The sequence below is a fragment of the Balaenoptera musculus genome, chromosome 2, assembly GCF_009873245.2.
Source record: "Balaenoptera musculus isolate JJ_BM4_2016_0621 chromosome 2, mBalMus1.pri.v3, whole genome shotgun sequence".
Taxonomy (NCBI): domain Eukaryota; kingdom Metazoa; phylum Chordata; class Mammalia; order Artiodactyla; family Balaenopteridae; genus Balaenoptera; species Balaenoptera musculus.
In genome coordinates, this window is record NC_045786.1 from 153,814,451 (window position 1) to 153,834,521 (window position 20,071).

General features: G+C 37.3%; 1 protein-coding gene and 1 non-coding gene across 3 annotated transcripts in view; one reads left to right on the forward strand and one right to left on the reverse strand.

The window, feature by feature from the left end:
* CEP128 (centrosomal protein 128) overlaps positions 1 to 20,071 on the reverse strand; it is a 435,146-nt gene that overhangs the window by 360,716 nt on the left and 54,359 nt on the right. For both annotated transcript variants that reach the window (XM_036844970.1, XM_036844969.1), the window contains 2 exons: positions 19,983 to 20,055; positions 6,976 to 7,092 (listed from right to left, as the gene is read on the reverse strand). In XM_036844970.1, the coding sequence (XP_036700865.1) occupies positions 6,976 to 7,092; positions 19,983 to 20,055 (190 nt within the window). The remainder of the gene's footprint in view (positions 1 to 6,975; positions 7,093 to 19,982; positions 20,056 to 20,071) is intronic.
* On the forward strand, positions 12,699 to 12,771 carry TRNAE-CUC. The gene has a single exon. It is a non-coding gene; the product is annotated as a tRNA-Glu (tRNA).

Consider the following 20,071-nt stretch of genomic DNA (forward strand, 5'->3'; position numbering starts at 1 on the left):
ATAATATAGTAACTTCACAGTAGAGAAACCTGGCAAGCAACACCTTAACCAATGATCAGTTTTTACCAGTATTGGGACAAATCAACACTACATGCCTCCTGATATGATACCCTGGGAAAAACACAACAACAATTCTCCGGGTTTCCTGCCAAAAGCCTATAACCTAATCTAGTCATGAGGAAAAAAATCAACAAACCTAAAACAAAAGACATTCTACAAAATAACTGGCTAGTACTCTGCAAAATTGTCAAGGTCATGAATGACAAAGAAAAACTGAAAATCTGTTCCAGATTAAAGGAGACTAAAGAGACATGATGGTCAAATGCTATATGTAATCCTGTATTGTATCTTGGACCAGAAAAGAACTTTAAGTGGCAAAATTAGAATAAAACCTATAGGTTGGGGGGTGCTTCAAGATGGGGGAGGAGTAAGACGTGGAGATCACCTTCCTCCCCACAAATACATCAAAAATACATCTACATGCGGAACAACTCCTACAGAACACCTACTGAACACTGGCAGAAGACCTCAGACTTCCCAAAAGGCAAGAAACTCCCCACGTACCTGGGTAGGGCAAAAGAAAAAAGAAAAAACAGAGACAGAAGAATAGGGACGGGACCTGCACCAGTGGGAGGGAGCTGTGGAGCAAAAGCTTCCACACACTAGGAAGCCCCTTCACTGGCAGAGACAGGGGGTGGGCGGTGGGGGGGAAGCTTCAGAGCCACAGAGGAGAGTGCAGCAACATGGGTGCAGAGGGCAAAGCGGAGAGATTCCCACACAGAGGATAGGTGCCGACCAGCACTCACCAGCCCGAGAGGCTTGTCTGTTCACCCGCCGGGGCGGGCGGGGGCTGGGAGCTGAGGCTCGGGCTTCAGAGGTCAGACCGCAAGAAGAGGACTGGGGTTGGCTGCGTAAACACAGCCTGAAGGGGGCTAGTGCACCACAGCTAGCCGGGAGGGAGTCCAGGAAAAAGTCTGGAACTGTCTAAGAGTCAAGAGACCATTGTTTCAGGGTGCGCAAGGAAAGGGGATTCAAGCACCGCCTAAACGAGCTTCAGAGACAGGCGCGAGCCACGGCTATCAGTGCAGACACCAGAGATGGGCATGAAACGCTAACGCTGCTGCTGCAGCCACCACGAATCCTGTGTGCGAGCACAGGTCACTATCCACACCTCCCCTCCTGGGAGCCTGTGCAGCCTGCCACTGCCAGGGTCCCGTGATCCAGGGACAACTTCCCTGGGAGAACACACGGCGTGCCCCAGGCTGTTGCAACGTCATGCCAGCCTCTGCCGCCACAGGCTCACCCTGCATTCCATACCCCTCTCTCCTCCAGGCCTAAGTGAGCCAGAGGCCCCTAATCAGCTGCTACTTTAACCCCCTCCTGTGTGGGCAGGGAACAGACACGCTTAGGCAACCTACACACAGAGGTGAGGCCAAAACCAAAGCTGAACCCCAGGAGCTGTGCAAACGAAGAAGAGAAAGGGAAATTTCTCCATGAAGCCTCAGGAGCAGTGGATTAAATCCCCAGAGTCAACTTGATGTACCCTGCATCTGTGGAATACCTGAATAGACAACGAGTCATCCCAAAAGTGAGGCGGTGGACTTCGGGAGCAACTGTAGACTTCGGGTTTGCTGTCTGTGACTGCCTTGTTTCTGATTTTTATGTTTGTCTCAGTATAGTTTTTAGCGCTTGATATCATTGGTGGATTTGTTTATTGGTTTGGTTGCTCTCTTCTTTCTTTACTTCTTTTTAATTTTTTTATGTTAATAATTATTTTACTTTAATTATTTTATTTTTTAAAATTTTTTTAAATTTTTTCTTTCTGTTTTTCTCCCTCTTCTTCTGAGCCGTGTCGTTGACAGGGTCTTGGTGCTCCAGCCTGCTGTCAGGCCTGAGCCTCTGAGGTGGGAGAGCCAAGTTAAGGACACTGGACCACGAGAGACCTCCAGACCCCATGTAATATCAATCGGCAAGAGCTCTCCCAGAGACCTCCATCTCAATGCTAAGACCCAGCTCTACTCAACAGCCAGCAAGCTCCAGTGCTGGACACCCCATGCCAAACAACTAGCAAGATAGGAGCACAACTCCACCCATTAGCAGAGAGGCTGCCTAAAATCATACCAAGTTCACAGACACCCCAAAACACACCACCGGATGTGGCCCTGCCCACCAGAAAGACAAGATCGAGCCCCACCCAACAGAACACAGGCACCAGTCCCCTCCACCAGGAAGCCTACACAAGCCCCTGAACCAACCTTACCCACTGGGGGCAGACACCAAAAAACAACGGGAACTACGAACCTGTAGACTGAGAAAAGGAGACACAAAACACATTAAGTTCAGCAAAATGAGAAGACAAAGAAACGCATAGCAGAAGAAGGAGCAAGGTAAAAACCCACCAAACAAGAAACAAGAAAAATCTCAAATAAACAACCTAAACTTACACCTAAAGCAATTAGAGAGAGAAGAAAAAAAACCTCAAAATTAGCAGAAGGAAAGAAATCATAAAGATCAGATCAGAAATAAATGAAAAAGAAATGAAGGAAACAATAGCAAAGATCAATAAAACTAAAAGCTGGTTTTTTGAGAAGATAAACAAAATTGATAAACCATTAGCCAGACTCATCAAGAAAAAAAGGGAGAAGACTCAAATCAACAGAATTAGAAATGAAAAAGGAGAAGCAACAACTGACACTGCAGAAATACAAAGGATCATGAGAGATTACTACAAGCAACTCTATGCCAATAAAATGGACAACCTGGAAGAAATGGACCAGTTCTTAGAAAAGCACAAGCTTCCGAGACTGAACCAGGAAGAAACAGAAAATATAAACAGACCAATCAAGCACTGAAATTGAAACTGTGATTAAAACTCTTCCAACAAACAAAAGCCCAGGACCAGATGGCTTCACAGGTGAATTCTATCAAACATTTAGAGAAGAGCTAACACCCATCCTTCTCAAACTCTTCCAAAATATTGCAGAAGGAGGAATACCCCCAAACTCATTCTACGAGGCCACCATCACCCTGATACCAAAATCAGACAAAGATCTCACAAAAAAAGAAAACTACAGACCAATATCACTGATGAACATAGATGCAAAAATCCTCAACAAAATACTAGCTAATAGAATACAACAGCACATTAAAAGGATCATACACCATGATCAAGTGGGGTTTATCCCAGGAATGCAAGGATTCTTCAATATACGCAAATCAATCAATGTGATAAACCATATTAACAAACCAAAGGAGAAAAACCATATGATCATCTCAATAGATGCAGAAAAAGCTTTTGACAAAATTCAACACCCATTTATGATAAAAACTCTCCAGAAAGTAGGCATAGAGGGAACGTACCTCAACATAATAAAGGTCATATATGACAAACCCACAGCCAACATCGTTCTCAATGGTGAAAAACTGAAACCATTTCCCTTAAGATCAAGAACAAGACATCGGGCTTCCCTGGTGGCGCAGTGGTTGAGAGTCTGCCTGACGATGCAGGGGACGCGGGTTCGAGCCCTGGTCTGGGAGGATCCCACATGCCGCGGAGCGGCTGGGCCTGTGAGCCACAACTGCTGAGCCTGCGCATCTGGAGCCTGTGCTCCGCAACAAGAGAGGCCGCGATAGTGAGAGGCCCGCGCACCGCGATGAAGAGTGGCCCCCGCTCGCCGCAACTGGAGAAAGCCCTCGTGCGGAAACGAAGACCCAGCACAGCCATAAATAAATAAATAAATAAAATTAAAAAAAAAAAAAAAAAAGAACAAGACATGGTTGCCCACTCTTACCACTATTATTCAGCATAGTTTTAGAAGTATTAGCCACAGCAGTCAGAGAAGAAAAAAGAAATAAAAGGAATCCAAATGGGAAAAGAAGAAGTAAAACTGTCCCTGCTTGCAGATGTCATGATACTATACACAGAGAATCCTAAAGATGCCACCAGAAAACTACTAGAGCTAATCAATGAATTTGGTAAAGTAGCAGGATACAAAATTAATACACAGAAATCTCTTGCATTCCTATACACTAATGATGAAAAATCTGAAAGAGAAATTAAGGAAACACTTCCATTTACCACTGCAACAAAAAGAATAAAATACCTAGGAATAAACCTACCTAAGGAAACAAAAGACCTGTTTGCAGAAAACTTTAAGACACTGATGAAAGAAATTAAAGATGATACAAACAGATGGAGAGATATACCATGTTCTTGGATAGGAAGAATCAACATTGTGAAAATGACCATACTACCCAAAGCAATCTACAGATTCAATGCAATCCCTATCAAACTACCAATGGCAGTTTTCACAGAACTACAACAAAAAATTTCACAACTTGTATGGAAACACAAAAGACCCCGAATAGCCAAAGCAATCTTGAGAAAGAAAAACGGAGCTGGAGGAATCAGGCTCCCAGACTTCAGACTATACCACAAAGCTACAGTAATCAAGACAATATGGTACTGGCACAAAAACAGAAACATAGATCAATGGAACAGGATAGAAAGCCCAGAGATAAACCAACACACATATGGTCACCTTATCTTTGAAAGGAGGCAAGAATATACAATGGAGAAAAGACAGCCTCTTCAATAAGTGGTGCTGGGAAAACTGGGCAGCTATATGTAAAAGAATGAAATTAGAACACATCCTAATACCACACACAAAAATAAGCTCAAAATGGATTAAAGACCTAAATATAAGGCCAGACATTATAAAACTCATACAGGAAAACATAGGCAGAACACTCTATGACATAAATCACAGCAAGATCCTTTTTGATCCACCTCTTAGGCAAATGGAAAAAAATAAATAAATAAACAAATGGGACCTAGTGAAACTTACAACCTTCTGCACAGCAAAGGAAACCATAAACAAGACGAAAAGACAACCCTCAGAATGGGAGAAAATATTTGCAAACGAAGCAACTGACAAAGGATTATTCTCCAAAATTTACAAGCAGCTCATGCAGCTCAAGATCAAAAAAACAAACCCAATCCAAAAATGGGCAGAAGACCTAAATAGACATTTCTCCAAAGAAGATATACAGATTGCCAACAAACACATGAAAGGATGCTCAACATCACTAATCATTAGAGAAATGCACATCAAAACCATAATGAGGTATCACCTCACAACAGTAAGAAGAGCCATCATCAAAAAATCTACAAACAGTAAATCCTGGAGAGGGTGTGGAGGAAAGCAAACCCTCTTGCACTGTTGGTGGGAATGTAAATTGATATAGCCACTATGGAGAGTAGTATGGAGGTTCCTTAAAAAACTTAAAATAGAACTATCATGTGACCCAGCAATCCCACTACTGGGCATATACCCTGATAAAACCATAATTCAAAAAGAGACACGTACCACAATGTTTACTGCAGCACTATTTACAATAGCCAAGACATGAAAGCAACCTAAGTGTCCATCGACAGATGAATGGATAAAGATGTGGCACATATATACAATGGAATATTACTGATCCATAAAAAGAAACAAAATTGAGTTATTTGTAGTGAGGTGGATGGACCTAGAGTCTCTCATACAGAGTGAAGTAAGTCAGAAAGAGAAAAACAAATACCGTATGCTAACACATATATGTGGAATCTAAAAAAAAAAAAAAAAAAAAAGGTTCTGATGAACCTAGGGGCAGGACAGGAATAAGGACGCAGACGTACAGAATGGACTTGAGGACACGGGGAGGGGGAAGGGTAAGATGGGATGAAGTGAGAGAGTGGCATGGACATATATACACTACCAAATGTAAAATAGATAGCTAGTGGGAAGCAGCCACATAGCACAGGGAGAGCAGCTCAGTGCTTTGTGTCCACCTAGAGGGGTGGGATAGGGAGGGTGGGAGGGAGACTCAAGAGGGAGGGGATATGGAGATATATGTATACATATTGCTGATTCACCCTGTTATACAGCAGAAACTAATGCAACATTGTAAAGCAATTATACTCCAATAAAGATATAAAATAAATTAAAAAATTAAAAATTTAAAAAAAAACCTATAGGTTAAATCATAGTATTGATCCAATGTTAATTTTCTGTGACTACAGAAGAGAATGTACACACCATATTATTTAGATTTAGAAGTATTTACATCATGTCAGCAACTAGCTCAAAAAAATTTTTAGATATACATATATATGGAGATACATATATAAAACAATAAAGCAAGTCTGGTAAAACATGAATACTGCGGGAATCGAGGTAAAGGATATACAGAAATCCTTTGTTCTAATTATTCAACTTCTTCGTAAGTCTAAAATTTCGAAATAAAAATGTTACCTAAAGTGTAAGTAACCTCCATTTTGAATTGGTTTGATGATAGTCTAGGCCAGGGATCCACAAACTTTTTCTATAAAGGGCCAGTCAATACTAATTTTAAGCTTTGTGGGCCATATGGTCTTTTTCACAACATCTCAACTCTGCCGTTGTGTCCCAAAAGCGCCCACAGACAAACTGAAAATGAATGGGAGTGGCTGCGTTTCAATAAAACTTTAATTTACAAAAATCGGCAATGGGACAGATTCAGCCCATAGGCCAGTTTGTTTACCCCTGGTCTAGTTCACACCAAAGAAAATTAATCCAAATAATTATACTTCCAGTTAACATGTATTCAGCACATGCTAGACACTACGTTAAGTGCTTTACCCACATTAACTTATTTACCCCTGCACCAGTGTGATCAAGTAAATACTATTATTATTTCCATTTTCCACAGAGGAAATGGGCCTAGAGAAGTGAAGGAACTTGCCCAAGGTCACACAGCCAGTAAGGCGTAGACTCGGGGTTTGAACCAGGTAGGCTTGTCTTCACACAATGAACGTATAACCAATATGCTATACTTCTACAGACTGAACTATACTTTCACGTGCAACAACTAAGGAACTATAACCATTTTAACAATAGCTAAATAACCACCAAAACTCAAGATTTACATTCCGAGAAGGTATTTTTCACAAACCTCCTGTAGCTGCAAAGAAATAAGTCCCAGTTGATCCTGCCGTCTTTCCACCAGCTCTCTTTCTGTACGCATCTCTCTTTCTATTTCCTGAAGCCGTCGCTCTACCCGATCTGAAACCTTAACATGAATAAAGAGAAAAGTGAGATTACAGAACTGTTAGGCAAAAAAAGACTAAAACTGAAGAGATATTTTACGCCAGGTACACACACTATCGCCTAAAGCATTTAAGATTGGCTTATTTGTAGAATCCTTTTTAATGACACTATTATAAAACAGGTCACAAAAAAACTGACTAAAAGTTGCAATAGTAAACAGTCATTAGTCTCCAATTAATCCAAACCTGGATCCCAATAAAGGACTTAAATTTTCCAAAGTAGAATATAATATGTCAAAAGATCAGAGTGAAAAGTAATAAACTAGAAAAGAGTGCCCTCTGGTGAGTTAGAAGAAAAATACCTATTTTGCCTACAACTGCATTTATTACTCTATTAATGATAAATTGTTCTATCTACTTAGTTCTTTTTCATTTTAATTATCTATAAGCGTGACCTGCCTAGGAAGGTTTTGATGTTTATATGCATCAAATAATTGAAAGGGCTTGTCAATCTTGGCTACTATGATCTGCTAAAAATAAACCAGCTGTAAAAGATCAAAAACTAAAGTCAAACTGCAAAGTGTTTAATTGGGACTCTCTAAAATAAACATGAAAGAATTTTCTCTCTGATGCGAGATCTTCCTTGCTAAAAGTTGTGCAAATTCAAACACGCTTCATGAGCATCACTATACAGTCCCCTAAATAAAATATACACTATTTGACTATTTGTGTATATTTCAGGGAGGAGGTACAGTAGATAGAAGAGAAGCAATAAAAACAGCCCTGTTATAAGAAATCTTTTGCCATAAATTCTATAGAGTCAAGAAAGGTCCTGGTCACAAGGGATCTTACTGGGGCAACAGAAATGTTCTAAACTGGATTATGGTGATAGCTGCACAGCCCAGTACTTTACTAAAAATCACTGAATTTTACACTTAAAGCAGATTAATTTTATGGTAAATTACACCTCAAGTCAGGTTGTTTTTTAAAAAGACATTGGTAAACATAAGTTTAATTAGTTAATAAAGGCTGAGCAAAAATATTCCATCAAAAAATTAGCAGTTAACATTTACTAAGACTGGTAAGTCTTGGGTTTCCAACTTCGAGTGCTGAAAAACAATTAAGATGTTTACTATGATATTCACAGTGCTTTACTAAAACGTCAAAATACCCTTCAGCATCAAGCTTCTAATTTATCCTAACAATCAACCCTAATATCCCAACAATTTACTACTGCGTCTGAAATAAAGGCAGTACCTGCTGTTATAGAAAACAATATTATAAATAAATACTAAAAAATTAAAAGTTGTTAATTCATTCCATTTTTACAAAATGGAAATATTTTTATCGTTCACTCAATATAAAAAGTAATTAGGGGCTTCCCTGGTGGCGCGGTGGTTGAGAGTCTGCCTGCCAATGCAGGGGACGCGGGTTCGAGCCCTGGTCTGGGAGGATCCCACATGCCGCGGAGCAACTGGGCCCGTGAGCCACAACTGCTGAGCCTGCGCGTCTGGAGCCTGTGCTCCGCAACAAGAGAGGCCACGATAATGAGAGGCCCGCGCACCGTGATGAAGAGTGGCCCCCACTTGCCACAACTGGAGAAAGCCCTCGCACAGAAATGAAGACCCAACACAGCCATAAATAAATAAATAAATAGATAGATAGATAAAAATTTTAAAAAAAATTAAGAAAAAAAAAGTAATTAATAGCAACACTTATCAAAAATAAATAACAGGGAACCACCACCACATTAGATGGCTATTAACAAAAAACAGAAAACAAGTGCTGGGGAGGCCGCAGGGGAACTGAAACCCTGGCGCACTGGCGGTGGTTTGTAAAAGTGGGCGGCCGCTATGGAGAAGAGTGCGGTAGTTCCTTAAAAAATAAAAACAAAGGTACCATATGATCCAGCAATTCCATTTCTAGGCATATGCCTAAAAGAACTGAAATCAGGGTCTCAAAGAGATATATGCGCACACCCGTGTTCAAAGCAGCAGCATCCACAATAGCCAAAATGCGGAAGCAACTCAAGTGTCCACTGGCAGATAAATGGATAAACCAAATGTGGTTTATACATAACAATGGAATATTATCCAGCCTTAAAAAGGAAGACATCCTTACACGTGCTACAACATGAATGAATCTTGAAGGCCTTATGCTAAGTGAGATAAGCCAATCACAAAAAGACAAATACTGTATCATTCCACTTATATCAGGTATGTAGAATAGTCATATCCATAGAAACAGAAAATAGAATGGTAGTTGCCAGGGGCTGTGGGAAGGGGGAATAGGTAGTTGTTTAATGGGTGTAGTTTCAGTTTTGTAAGATGAAAAGAGTTCTGTATTTGGTTGCACAACCACGTGAAGGTACATAACACTACTAAACTGAACGCTTAAAAATGGATAAGATGGTAAATTTTAGGTTATATGTATTTCACAACAATTAAAAATAAACAAACAAATATTATAGAATAAAAAATTTTTTTAATCTGCTAATACCACCTAGCACGAAAAAAATAATGCTAAGTACTTTGTTGTATACTTCCAGAAATTTTTCTATGCATATGTGTATGACTAGTCAAACACATATCCATTTCATTTAAATTTTTAAACAAAAATTGGGTGTTATACATAGTATTTTATAGATTTTTTCAGTTTATATATATATATTTTCCCCCCCACAGATCACAGACAGCTTTCCATGACAACAAATCTACGTCCTCATTTTTAGCAAAGGCATAGTTCTCTGTAATTGATTAAAATAATTCCCTGTTGATAATGGGATAACAATTAATATTTATTTTTAAATATTAACATCTCAGTGATGAGAGGTTACTTCCATGATTAGGTTATAAAAATTCTAACTTTCAATCCTGCTAGCATGTTCTCTCTTGCCTTCTCACTTGCTTGCTCTAATGAAGCAAGCTGCCATGTTGTGAGATGCTCTGTGGAGAAACCACGTGTCAAAGAAACAAAAGAGGCCTCTGACCAACAGGTCATGATGCTGGATGCTTCAGTCCATTAACCTACAAGGAACTGAATGAGCGAGGAAGCAGATCCATTCTAGTCAAGGCTTGAGATGACTGCAGCCTGTGAGAGACCCAGAGCCACACAAGCCAGCTAAGCCATGCCTGCATTCCTAACCCACAGAAACTGTGAAATAATAAAAGTTTTAAGCCACTGGGTTTGGGGAGATTTGTTATGCAGCCATAGATGACTAATGCAATTTTAAATTGGTTTTCAAATAAATCCTCACCCAAGAAATAAAGAGTCTGATGAAGAAAAAAATATATATATTCTCCACTCCATCCATAAAATTTCTATCCATTTCATAGAATTTTGTTCTCCATTTCAAACTATTACAACCCCCCATTTCTTCCATGGTAAAGGAATTTTAACTAGACAGGTGCCTGCAAAATATAATCAATACAAAAAAAAAAATATATATATATATATAATCAATACATTTTCTGGCCTCTTCAGCTGCTAGCTGGCCATGTGACTTAAATTTTGGTAAATGGGATACATGCATAAGTGTTGTGACAACTTCAAGAAATTATCCATAAAGGATAGCACATAGGCGCCTTTTGCTCTCATACCCATTCCTTCCTCTGTCTTGCTGCCTAGCACACAGATGCTGCCATCCTTGACCATAAATTTGAGACCATAACAGCAGGAAAAACAAGAAGAGCATGACAGGAAGAGCCAGAATCTATTACATACTGTAGATCAGTACACACCACGTGGAACCCTGAACTCCCTACTTAAGACTTTCCCACAAGAGAGAAATAACGTAGTCTTTTCTTCCCAATCACTATTATTTGGGGTTTTCAGTTATTTATGGCTGAAACTGATCTTAACTGACAAAGAGAAGCACTTAGTGGAAGGCAAAATGCTAAGCAAATACAACTACTGCCTCATACAACCATCCGAACATGGGAAAATAGTCATATCCTGCTCTGTTTTAGTCAAGCCTGAAGAAAACTATAAGTAATAAAATGAATAGGCACTATAGCTAGTCCGTATTGAGAAAAAATAAAACAGATACACAAACTAGCATGATTGAAAATGAATAAACACAAAGTATTTTATGAATTTCAACAGTGGTAGAATTATAATCTGGTGGCCTATAAGGCCACCAAAGTATCTTTAACGACCCAATCATCCAGACAGATCAATATGCTCAAAATACTTTCCTTTTTCTACTGCTAATACACTGATTCACCCAACTCCAACTAAGTCAGCAACAGCCAAGGACCTAAAACACTCATTTCTATAACTCCAGTTTTCTCTCTATCTACTCTTTCTCATCTATGTCTACATTACATTCTGTATCAGTTAGGGTACAGTCCAGGCTCTCTCAAAAAGATCAAACATACATCAGCTCAAATAAGATTGGTATTACATGTGTGCTCTCTCATCTTACAGCCCAGAAGAAAGCAGGACAAGCTGGCAGGCCACTCTGCTCCCTAAGGTCGTTCAGAGGTCCGGGTTCCTTCCATCTCTTGTTCCACCACCCCTAGGGAGTTATCCTCACCTGCCTGGTTTAAGCTGGGTTGGTGCTACATCCCCATTTCAACCCACATTAAGAGAAAGAAAGTCCCAGACAAGTGGCTTTGTTTTCAAGGAGACACCCCAGAAGTTGCATGTACCACTTTTACTCACATTTAGTCACATGGTCACGACTTAGCCACACAGGAAAACTGAGACATGTCATCTCTACCTGAGCAATCACATGCCTAGACAAAACTGCCAGGGGTGTGGAGAGGGCTGATAAGGGGAGGAAGATGCAGATCTGATACTAAAGGGAAGAAGAAACTCAATACAATGGGCCGATGAGAACTAACATAACTTCAACACACACATTGTAATTTTAAGGTAAGCCACCTTTCATCCTTTTTTGGAAAAGAGTAAGATAAATGCTAATTCTCAGATGAAAGTATTAAAAGAAGACATTTAAAATACTAATTATAAAATTGAGCAGTATGTAACAAATTACAAATGCACATAGACTTTAATCTTGTAAATCCACTTCTAGAAGTTTATTCTACCAATTTACTTTCCCATGTGAAAAATGGTACATGTACAAAATCAATAATTGCAGTACTGTGTATAAAAGAAAAGATTTAAACCACAGAAATGTCCATCAATATAAGACTGGTTAAATAAATTTTGGGACATTCATTCAATAGAATGCTTTAAATATTAAAAGAAAGGAATTAGGAAGCTCATGAGAGGCTAATATGGAACAATCTCAAATCTCAAAAATATATTAAGTGAAAAAGGCAATATACAGAACAGTGTGTTTATTAGGCTAACTGCTAACAATTAAATAACAAAAAAGGGAGAGCAGGAGAGGCCTCTCTCAGGGTAGTGACATTCAACAGGAGCCTTGAATGACAAAAGGGAGCTAGCCGTGCAAAAAATTGGGGGAATAAAAGTGAAGCCAGTGCAAAGACCATAAGGTAGGAATGAGTTTGGCAAATTCAAGGAACATAGAAAAAGCCAGATAATGCAGGCAGTATAAGCTATGCTAAGGAATTTGAAAAAGAAAAAGCTCAGATAGGATTTTAAAAAGCATGGGAGTAATTCACTATGATGACAATTTTTAAAAATCACATGGGGGAATTCCCTGGCAGTCCAGTGGTTAGGACTCTGCACTCTCACTGCTGAGGGCCCAGGTTCAATCCCTGGTCAGGGAACTAAAATCCCACAGGCTGTGTGGCGTGGCCAAAACATAAAAAATAAAATGAAAAATAATAAAATAAAATAAAAAATAAAAATCACTTGGTAACTGTCAGCACAGATATGGGCAATTGTAGGAGGTAAGAGACCAAGTTCAATGCAGTCTACTGCAGTGAACTCAATAAAAGTGACTGAACAGAAGTATTAGACAGATACAGATGGAATTCAGCAAGATTTCAGAAATAAAAAGGACAAGATTTGATAATGGATTGGAAGCGTGGTATGTAGAAAAAGATGTGGAGTGAATCCTAGGTGACCACTGGATGGATTGTGGTGCCCTTTCCTGAGACAGGGAAGACCAAAGCAAGAGCAAGTAAAAACAGTTCTAAACAGAATGGCATGGACTTTGTACCTAAGGACACAGCATATACTTGTAACTTTTGAATGATAAGATAATTCCCAATAATAAAAATTATTTTAAGGACTGCATTTATTATTGCCTCCTCACATTTACTTTCTATTTGTAAGACCTAAGGGAAAAATATTAACAACATCACCCAATATTAAAAAATGCATTTTTATCAGAGTACATACCAATCAATCAAATTTACTACTAAGATATCAAAAAGTCCTGAATCTCTAAATGTACTTATAAAAATAGCAAGATAGGGACTTCCCTGGGGGCGCAGTGGTTGAGAATACGTCTCCCAATGCAGGGGACACGGGTTCGAGCCCTGGCCCGGAAAGATACCACATGCTGCAGAGCAACTAAGCCCATGCGCTACAGCTCCTGGGCCTGAGCTCTGCAGCCCACAAGCCACAACTACTGAGCCCACGTGCGGCAACTACTGAAGCCGCATGCCTAGAGCCTGTGCTCCGCAACGAGAGAGGCCACCGCAATGAGGCCCGCACACCGCGGTGAAGAGTGGCCCCTGCCCGCCGCAACCGGAGAGAGCCCGCATGCAGCAACGGAGACCCAACACAGCCAAAAATAAATAAATAAATTTATTAAATAAATAAATTAAATAAATAAATTAAATAAATAAATTAAAATAGCAAAATAACAGAATAAAAATTAGAATACCTTTAAAGTTAGCATTTAATGAAAGGAGGTGAAACAAAAGCAAAAGCATTCTGTTTATAGGATTGTATTCTGGCTTTTCAATATGTTGATTCCTCAGATCTTTAGTAATATCTGCTGGTTTAAAATCCATTCCAGTAAGTATTTGTTACATATCCTGCTGTTGTAATCTATGCAATAGCTATCTGACTAAACATAATGTTGAGAAAGTTTTTAGAGTCGATTAATGATCAACTCTTCCAGAAGTAGCTGGATCCACGTTTACATTTTTAATTTAAATAGTGACCCTCCTACAGAAATCAAAATAAAATTGTCTTTTTCTTCCATAAATAATCAAACTTAATATGCACTCATATCACACTCAAGCGGGTAAAGCCTAGACAACTAATAGACTAAAACTTCCCCTGTGGTATGAGGCGCACAAAATATTGTTTATTATCACGATTAAGTGTTAACAGAAAATATTTTCCATAGCATCATGCTATAAATAATATCTCCCTTCCAATGGGCAGTTTGAAAAAAAAACAAACAAAATTATGATTCCCAAAGGATTAACGAATTAAATCTTGGCGTGTTTGATAGGAATACTTTTTGCCCCTCAAAGAAAAATGTGTTCTATAAACTTTCAAGATGTATTTTAGTTACTGAGAAAATGCATGATAAACAATTGCAATCTCAGAATAATGCACAATAAATATGATTAACAGGAGTTACCAAAAGAAAGTGAAATTGGTGGGAGATAGGAGCAGTCATTCATTTTTCTTTATATATTTGTACAATATTTAAAAGTTTTCCACAGTGAACGTGCATCACTTTGGTAATTTTATTTTAAACTTAAACCTGGAGGGGGGAACACAGCTGCAGCCTCTGAGAAGTTTAATGCTCAAACAACAAAACTGCATCTTCCCTGACAACATGCTATCATGAATTCACAAATACAACACAATATGTCAAACAGTTATAAAATGTAAATGTTGACTTCAGTTGGAATAAGTGAGTCACCAAATCTATATTAACCCTTGAACAGATTGATAGTAAACATCATGTGGCCTTCAGAAGACCTTCTAAAATTCCACAATATTATTTTTAAGTTTTGCATTAGGCAATTGTTTCTTAATCAGAACTACATACACCCATGTGAGGTTTGAGATGCTCTCTGTACAGTTATGAGACAACCCTACTTTGAAAGCAAATTACAGAAAGCACAAAACAAGGTGTAACATCACAGCTTGATGTGAGGAACTAGCAGATGAACAATTCAACCAAGTGCACAGTTAGGTGTGTATGATCTTCCAGGTTTTGACAATATAAAAAGATGTGCCCTGATGAGCTGGGCCCACTGGACAGTTGAGTAAACAAGCAAGTTGTATAAACCAATTACACCAAAGAACTGAGCACTAGTGAGGTGTGACATCTATGGAATAGCTGTGCAATCATAGCTTTTATCTGATGTGGGATAATTCTTGATGCACAGTAATGATGAGAGAACTCAGGCTTTCTTTGAATTCAGCTGCTAAGATTGAACTCAGTGGTTATATTTTAGACCCACATTAACACTCTAGACTATATAGACAGTACTTGCTAATTTTACTTACTATATGAAAGAAATATAAATGAAGTAGCTCAGGTTCTCTTGTAAAAATGGCAAAAGGTGAAACTTAAAAAATGTAATGTGCATTATGCAAATTAGCATTTCAAACTCCCCAAACTCAAACTATCCCACCTATCTAACAATGTCAAAAACCAGCATGACCACTGGATATGTCCACGGCTTAGTCAGATCTATAAGGATCTCAGCAGAACACTGAAGATATCTGAGTTTGGATCAAAGCCCTTGATACAAGCATGCTCACGAGTTGTATACCTATGTAGCAAGTAATAGAAGCCTCATACAAGTGCATTAAGAATCACAAACATAGTAATGGAATCTGATAGATATAAAAAGATTCAGGGAGTTTCACTTCTAAAAATGACAGACTAGATAATTCAGACCAATCCTTCCACTGAAAATAACTTAAATAGCAAGAAATAATACTTTAAATATCTGTTTTAAGGCATTGGAAAGCTAAAGAGATAAAGACATATGAGACCAAGATGCAAGAGAATAAAGAAATCCAAAGAGGTCAGTCTATCCTTTCTCTCTCAAATATCAGCCCATTTCAGAAAAGGCAGCAGAGACACTGAGAAGCTGAATAGTTTTTCAACAGATGCGTAGGGTTAAAGAGGAAAAACAAGTTGAGAGCCCTTCCCAGGAAGGGGTTCCCTGGTTAAACTTCTCCATCCCCACATCCCAGCCTGTGGGCTGGAATCCTGAAGGACTATACACTAGCAGTAAGGATGAATCAGAAATAGTTGAAACCTGGCCCTAAAGTTTAACACTGAAATATCTCAACAATAAATGATAAGGTAATTCATGAGTGCTATGGCCCCTAATCTAATCTGTAACCAAAAGGAAACATGTCCTTTCATACATAATAATTATCAAATTATCTATGCAAGTTTACTTTGAAGAGAATGAAATAGTTTCTGTCATCAAAAATAACTAGACAATCAAAAGTAAACAGAAGGCAAAAACAATGTGATCAAAATCCCAGGAAAATAAGAGATAATAGAAACAGACCTACAGAAGATACAGATGATGGAGTTATGAGACACAGATACACAGATTGAGGATTAGAACTACAAAGTAAAAAGAAAAGAAATAAAAATTCTAGAAACGAAATATGTAATAACTGAAAATAAAAATCAGTGGGTGGTTTTAATAGATTTGATTCAGCTGAAGAAAGGAACTAAATGAAAGTTCAGAAGAAAACATTCCAAATGAAGAATGGAGAAACAAATTTTAAAAATTATAAAAATGAACATAGAGAGGATCTGTCACCAAAAGACCCACTCTAAATAAAATTCTAAATGGAATTCTATCAGGTATATGCAGATTCACTCTAAAGGAAATTTTACAGTATGTTCCTAAGGCATACGTGGAATCTCAGAGATGTACAAAGAATAAAGAACATACAAAGAAATGTAAAACAAAGAAGAATAAATATAAGCGTAAATCTAAATGAACAATTACTATATAAAATAATAATAGTGATGTCTTGTGTGGCTCAATTAAACAAAGAATTAAAATACATGATAGTAACAGAAAAGTGGAGAATGAGGTTAATGGAGTTAGTTTCTTAGATCCTTGCACTTGCTAGGAAGAGCTTAAAGTGCTACTTTATACTAGATTTAATAAATCAAGGATGCATGTTCTAATCCCTACATTAGCCATAAAAAGAATAACAAAATAAGGTATAATTAGCAAGATAATAAATATGAAAAATGAAAACTAATAAATCCAAAGGACAGAAGAAAAAATTTTAAAAACAACAGAGGTGGAACCAATAGAAAGCAAATAGTTAAGATGGTAGATTTATACAAACTAAATCAATATTTACATTAAATATAATAGGGTAGATCCTCCAAATGAAAAACAAGGATAATTATATTTTTTAAATGTTAAATGATACTCTATAATACAGCATAAAAATATCAACTCCAAGGCATAAATCTTATAAACAATGTATTAAATATAAGACCTCTGGATAAAAAACTATAAAAAATTATTGGAGGGATTTCCTATGTTCATAATTGGAAAACTCAATATGTAAATATTTGTATTCTCTCCAAGTTGACCTACAGAAACAATGTAATCCAATCAAGATCCCAGCAGGTTTTTAAACAATTTCATATTGATTCTAAAATGTATACAGAAATGCAAAGAGTAAAAAACAAACAAGACAAGCTTGAAAAACAAAGTAAAAGGACTTACTCTACCATATTACAACTTATCAGAAAGCAACAGTAATCAAGACAGTGTGATATGAGCACTGGGATAGATGTATTAACTAGATGACTGAACGAAGAGTCCAGTAACAGATGCCCGCACATATGAACATCTGATTTATGACCAAGACAGGACTGTAAAGTAGTGGAGAAAGGGTGGTAAATGAAACTGAATCAATTGGATATCCATATAAAATGTATGACCTCTACTTCACACCAGAAACAAATATCAATTCCAAGTACATACTAGATCTTAATGTGAAAGGTAAAACACTATCCTTCTAGAAGATTATATAAGGGAATATTTTGATGATCTTAAGATAGGGAACAATTTCTCAAATAGGTCAAAAAAGCACTAACCACAAAAGAAAAGATGGAAAATGAACTAAATTAAATTTTAACAAAAGGTTCCATTAAGAGAGTTTTAAAAATAAGAAGCAGCAGCTGTAGAACAGGAGACAATATTTGCAATACAGATAACTGACAAAGTGCTTGTATACTAAATATATAAAAACCTCCCACAAATCAATAACAAAAAGACAATCAAGCCAGTAAAAAAGTGGGCAAAAGAAGCAAACAGGCATTTCAAAAAAGAAAATAGCCAATAGCCGACAAACATATGAAAAGATGCTCATCATCATTAGTAATCATGAAAATGCCAATAAAACCATGCTGAGATACTGTAAGCACCTAACATAATGGCTACTAATGAAAGACTAATAATACCAAGTCTTTGAAAAGCAACACAATTTCTCATATGCTGCTAGTAAGAGTGTAAATTAGTGAAGCCACTTTGGACACCTGTTTATCAGTATCTACTAAATTGGAAGGCACCTAACAATTGCACTCCATGTTACATACCAACAGAAATGCAAACACGTGCACTAAAACAATAAGATTGGTAACAGCAGATTATGCGTAATAGCCCACAATTTGAAATAATTCAAATACCTATCATAAAATGTTAAAATATATTGCAGTATATCCATACGATGCAATACTAAGGAGCAATAAAAAATGAACAAACTGCAAGTACATGACACATCACCCAGAAATATCACAATCATGATCAGCAAAAGAAGTCAGACACAAAAAAAATGCCCTACGTGGTTCCATTTATATAAAAAGTTCAAAACAGGCAAAATTAATCTATAGCTTTAAAAGTCAAAATAGTGGTCAGAAAAGGAGAAATTAGTGATTGGGAGGGGGAATAAGGAGGCTTCTTGTGCACTGGCAATGTTCTATTTCTAGATCTGGGTAGTGGTTTCATGGGTGTTCTCACCTTGTAATAATTCATCAAGCTATATAATAATACATGTACTTTTCTATAAATACATTGTACCTCCAAACTTTTTAAATTAAAAATAAGAGAAAATAAGTTGATCTCATTGAAAATAGAGCATATACATCTCTTAGCATATGCGGCCAATAAATTCAAACTCCAAAATAAATTCAGCACATCTATGTAAGAAACTGTAAACACAGTAACATCTGGAGAAAAATTACAACTGGAGAAAAATTACAACTGTAGAAAAATTATCTGCTTTTATTAGGAAACTCTCAATTTTAATAAAACAAGTTAAGAAAATTCTGCTACTATCCCTTGTCTTACAAAAACAACGTTTTTGTGGTAAATGAATGAATACACATTGCTCCTGAAGTGGTTAAGTTTGCAAGTTTAGTGACAATTTCTAATGATATTTTTCTCCTAAAAAAAGAAAAAAAAAAACCTGATGATGCAAAGAAATGGACAATGTATGTACTTCATTTTTTATTTTAATTCCATCAAGAATAGTGATTTGATAAAAAGAAATCACTTAATAATGAGTGTCAACAATCTGAGTTTGAGATAATAAAACTCGAGAATTAGGGGTTTTTTTCAATCAACACCATGTCAAACAAAAAACAGAGAGCGAGGAGCTCTTTGCAGCAATGCTGATTACACGCTTCTGTGAGATGACCTGAAAATACTTAATGGGGAGTGCTACAGAGTCACTACCAAAAAATTCTGTATTTCTCAAATATCATTTAATAAAAACCACAATATCACTGAGTCAATAAAATTTAAAATCTCTTTCAAATATTCATAACTCTAAAAATTAATTCTATCTCTAATATACTACCACTATAAATATTTCAAACTTAAATACCTAAAATTCATGAATATCTTATAAGACGTGCAAGAACATATTTTTAGACAAAATGGCATATACTACCCAAAAAGTTAAAATCTAGTAAACTTCACTGTGATTATGACCAGCTCAATCACTCTACCACCTGTGTATGAAATAAAACTTTCTATAAATAAAGAGTTCTCACCACTTCTTGTTTTTGGGTTTCATTAAGTTTTTCAGTCAGTTCTTCCAAAGCCCTTTTTGTTTCAGCATCGGACCTAGGCACATAACAAA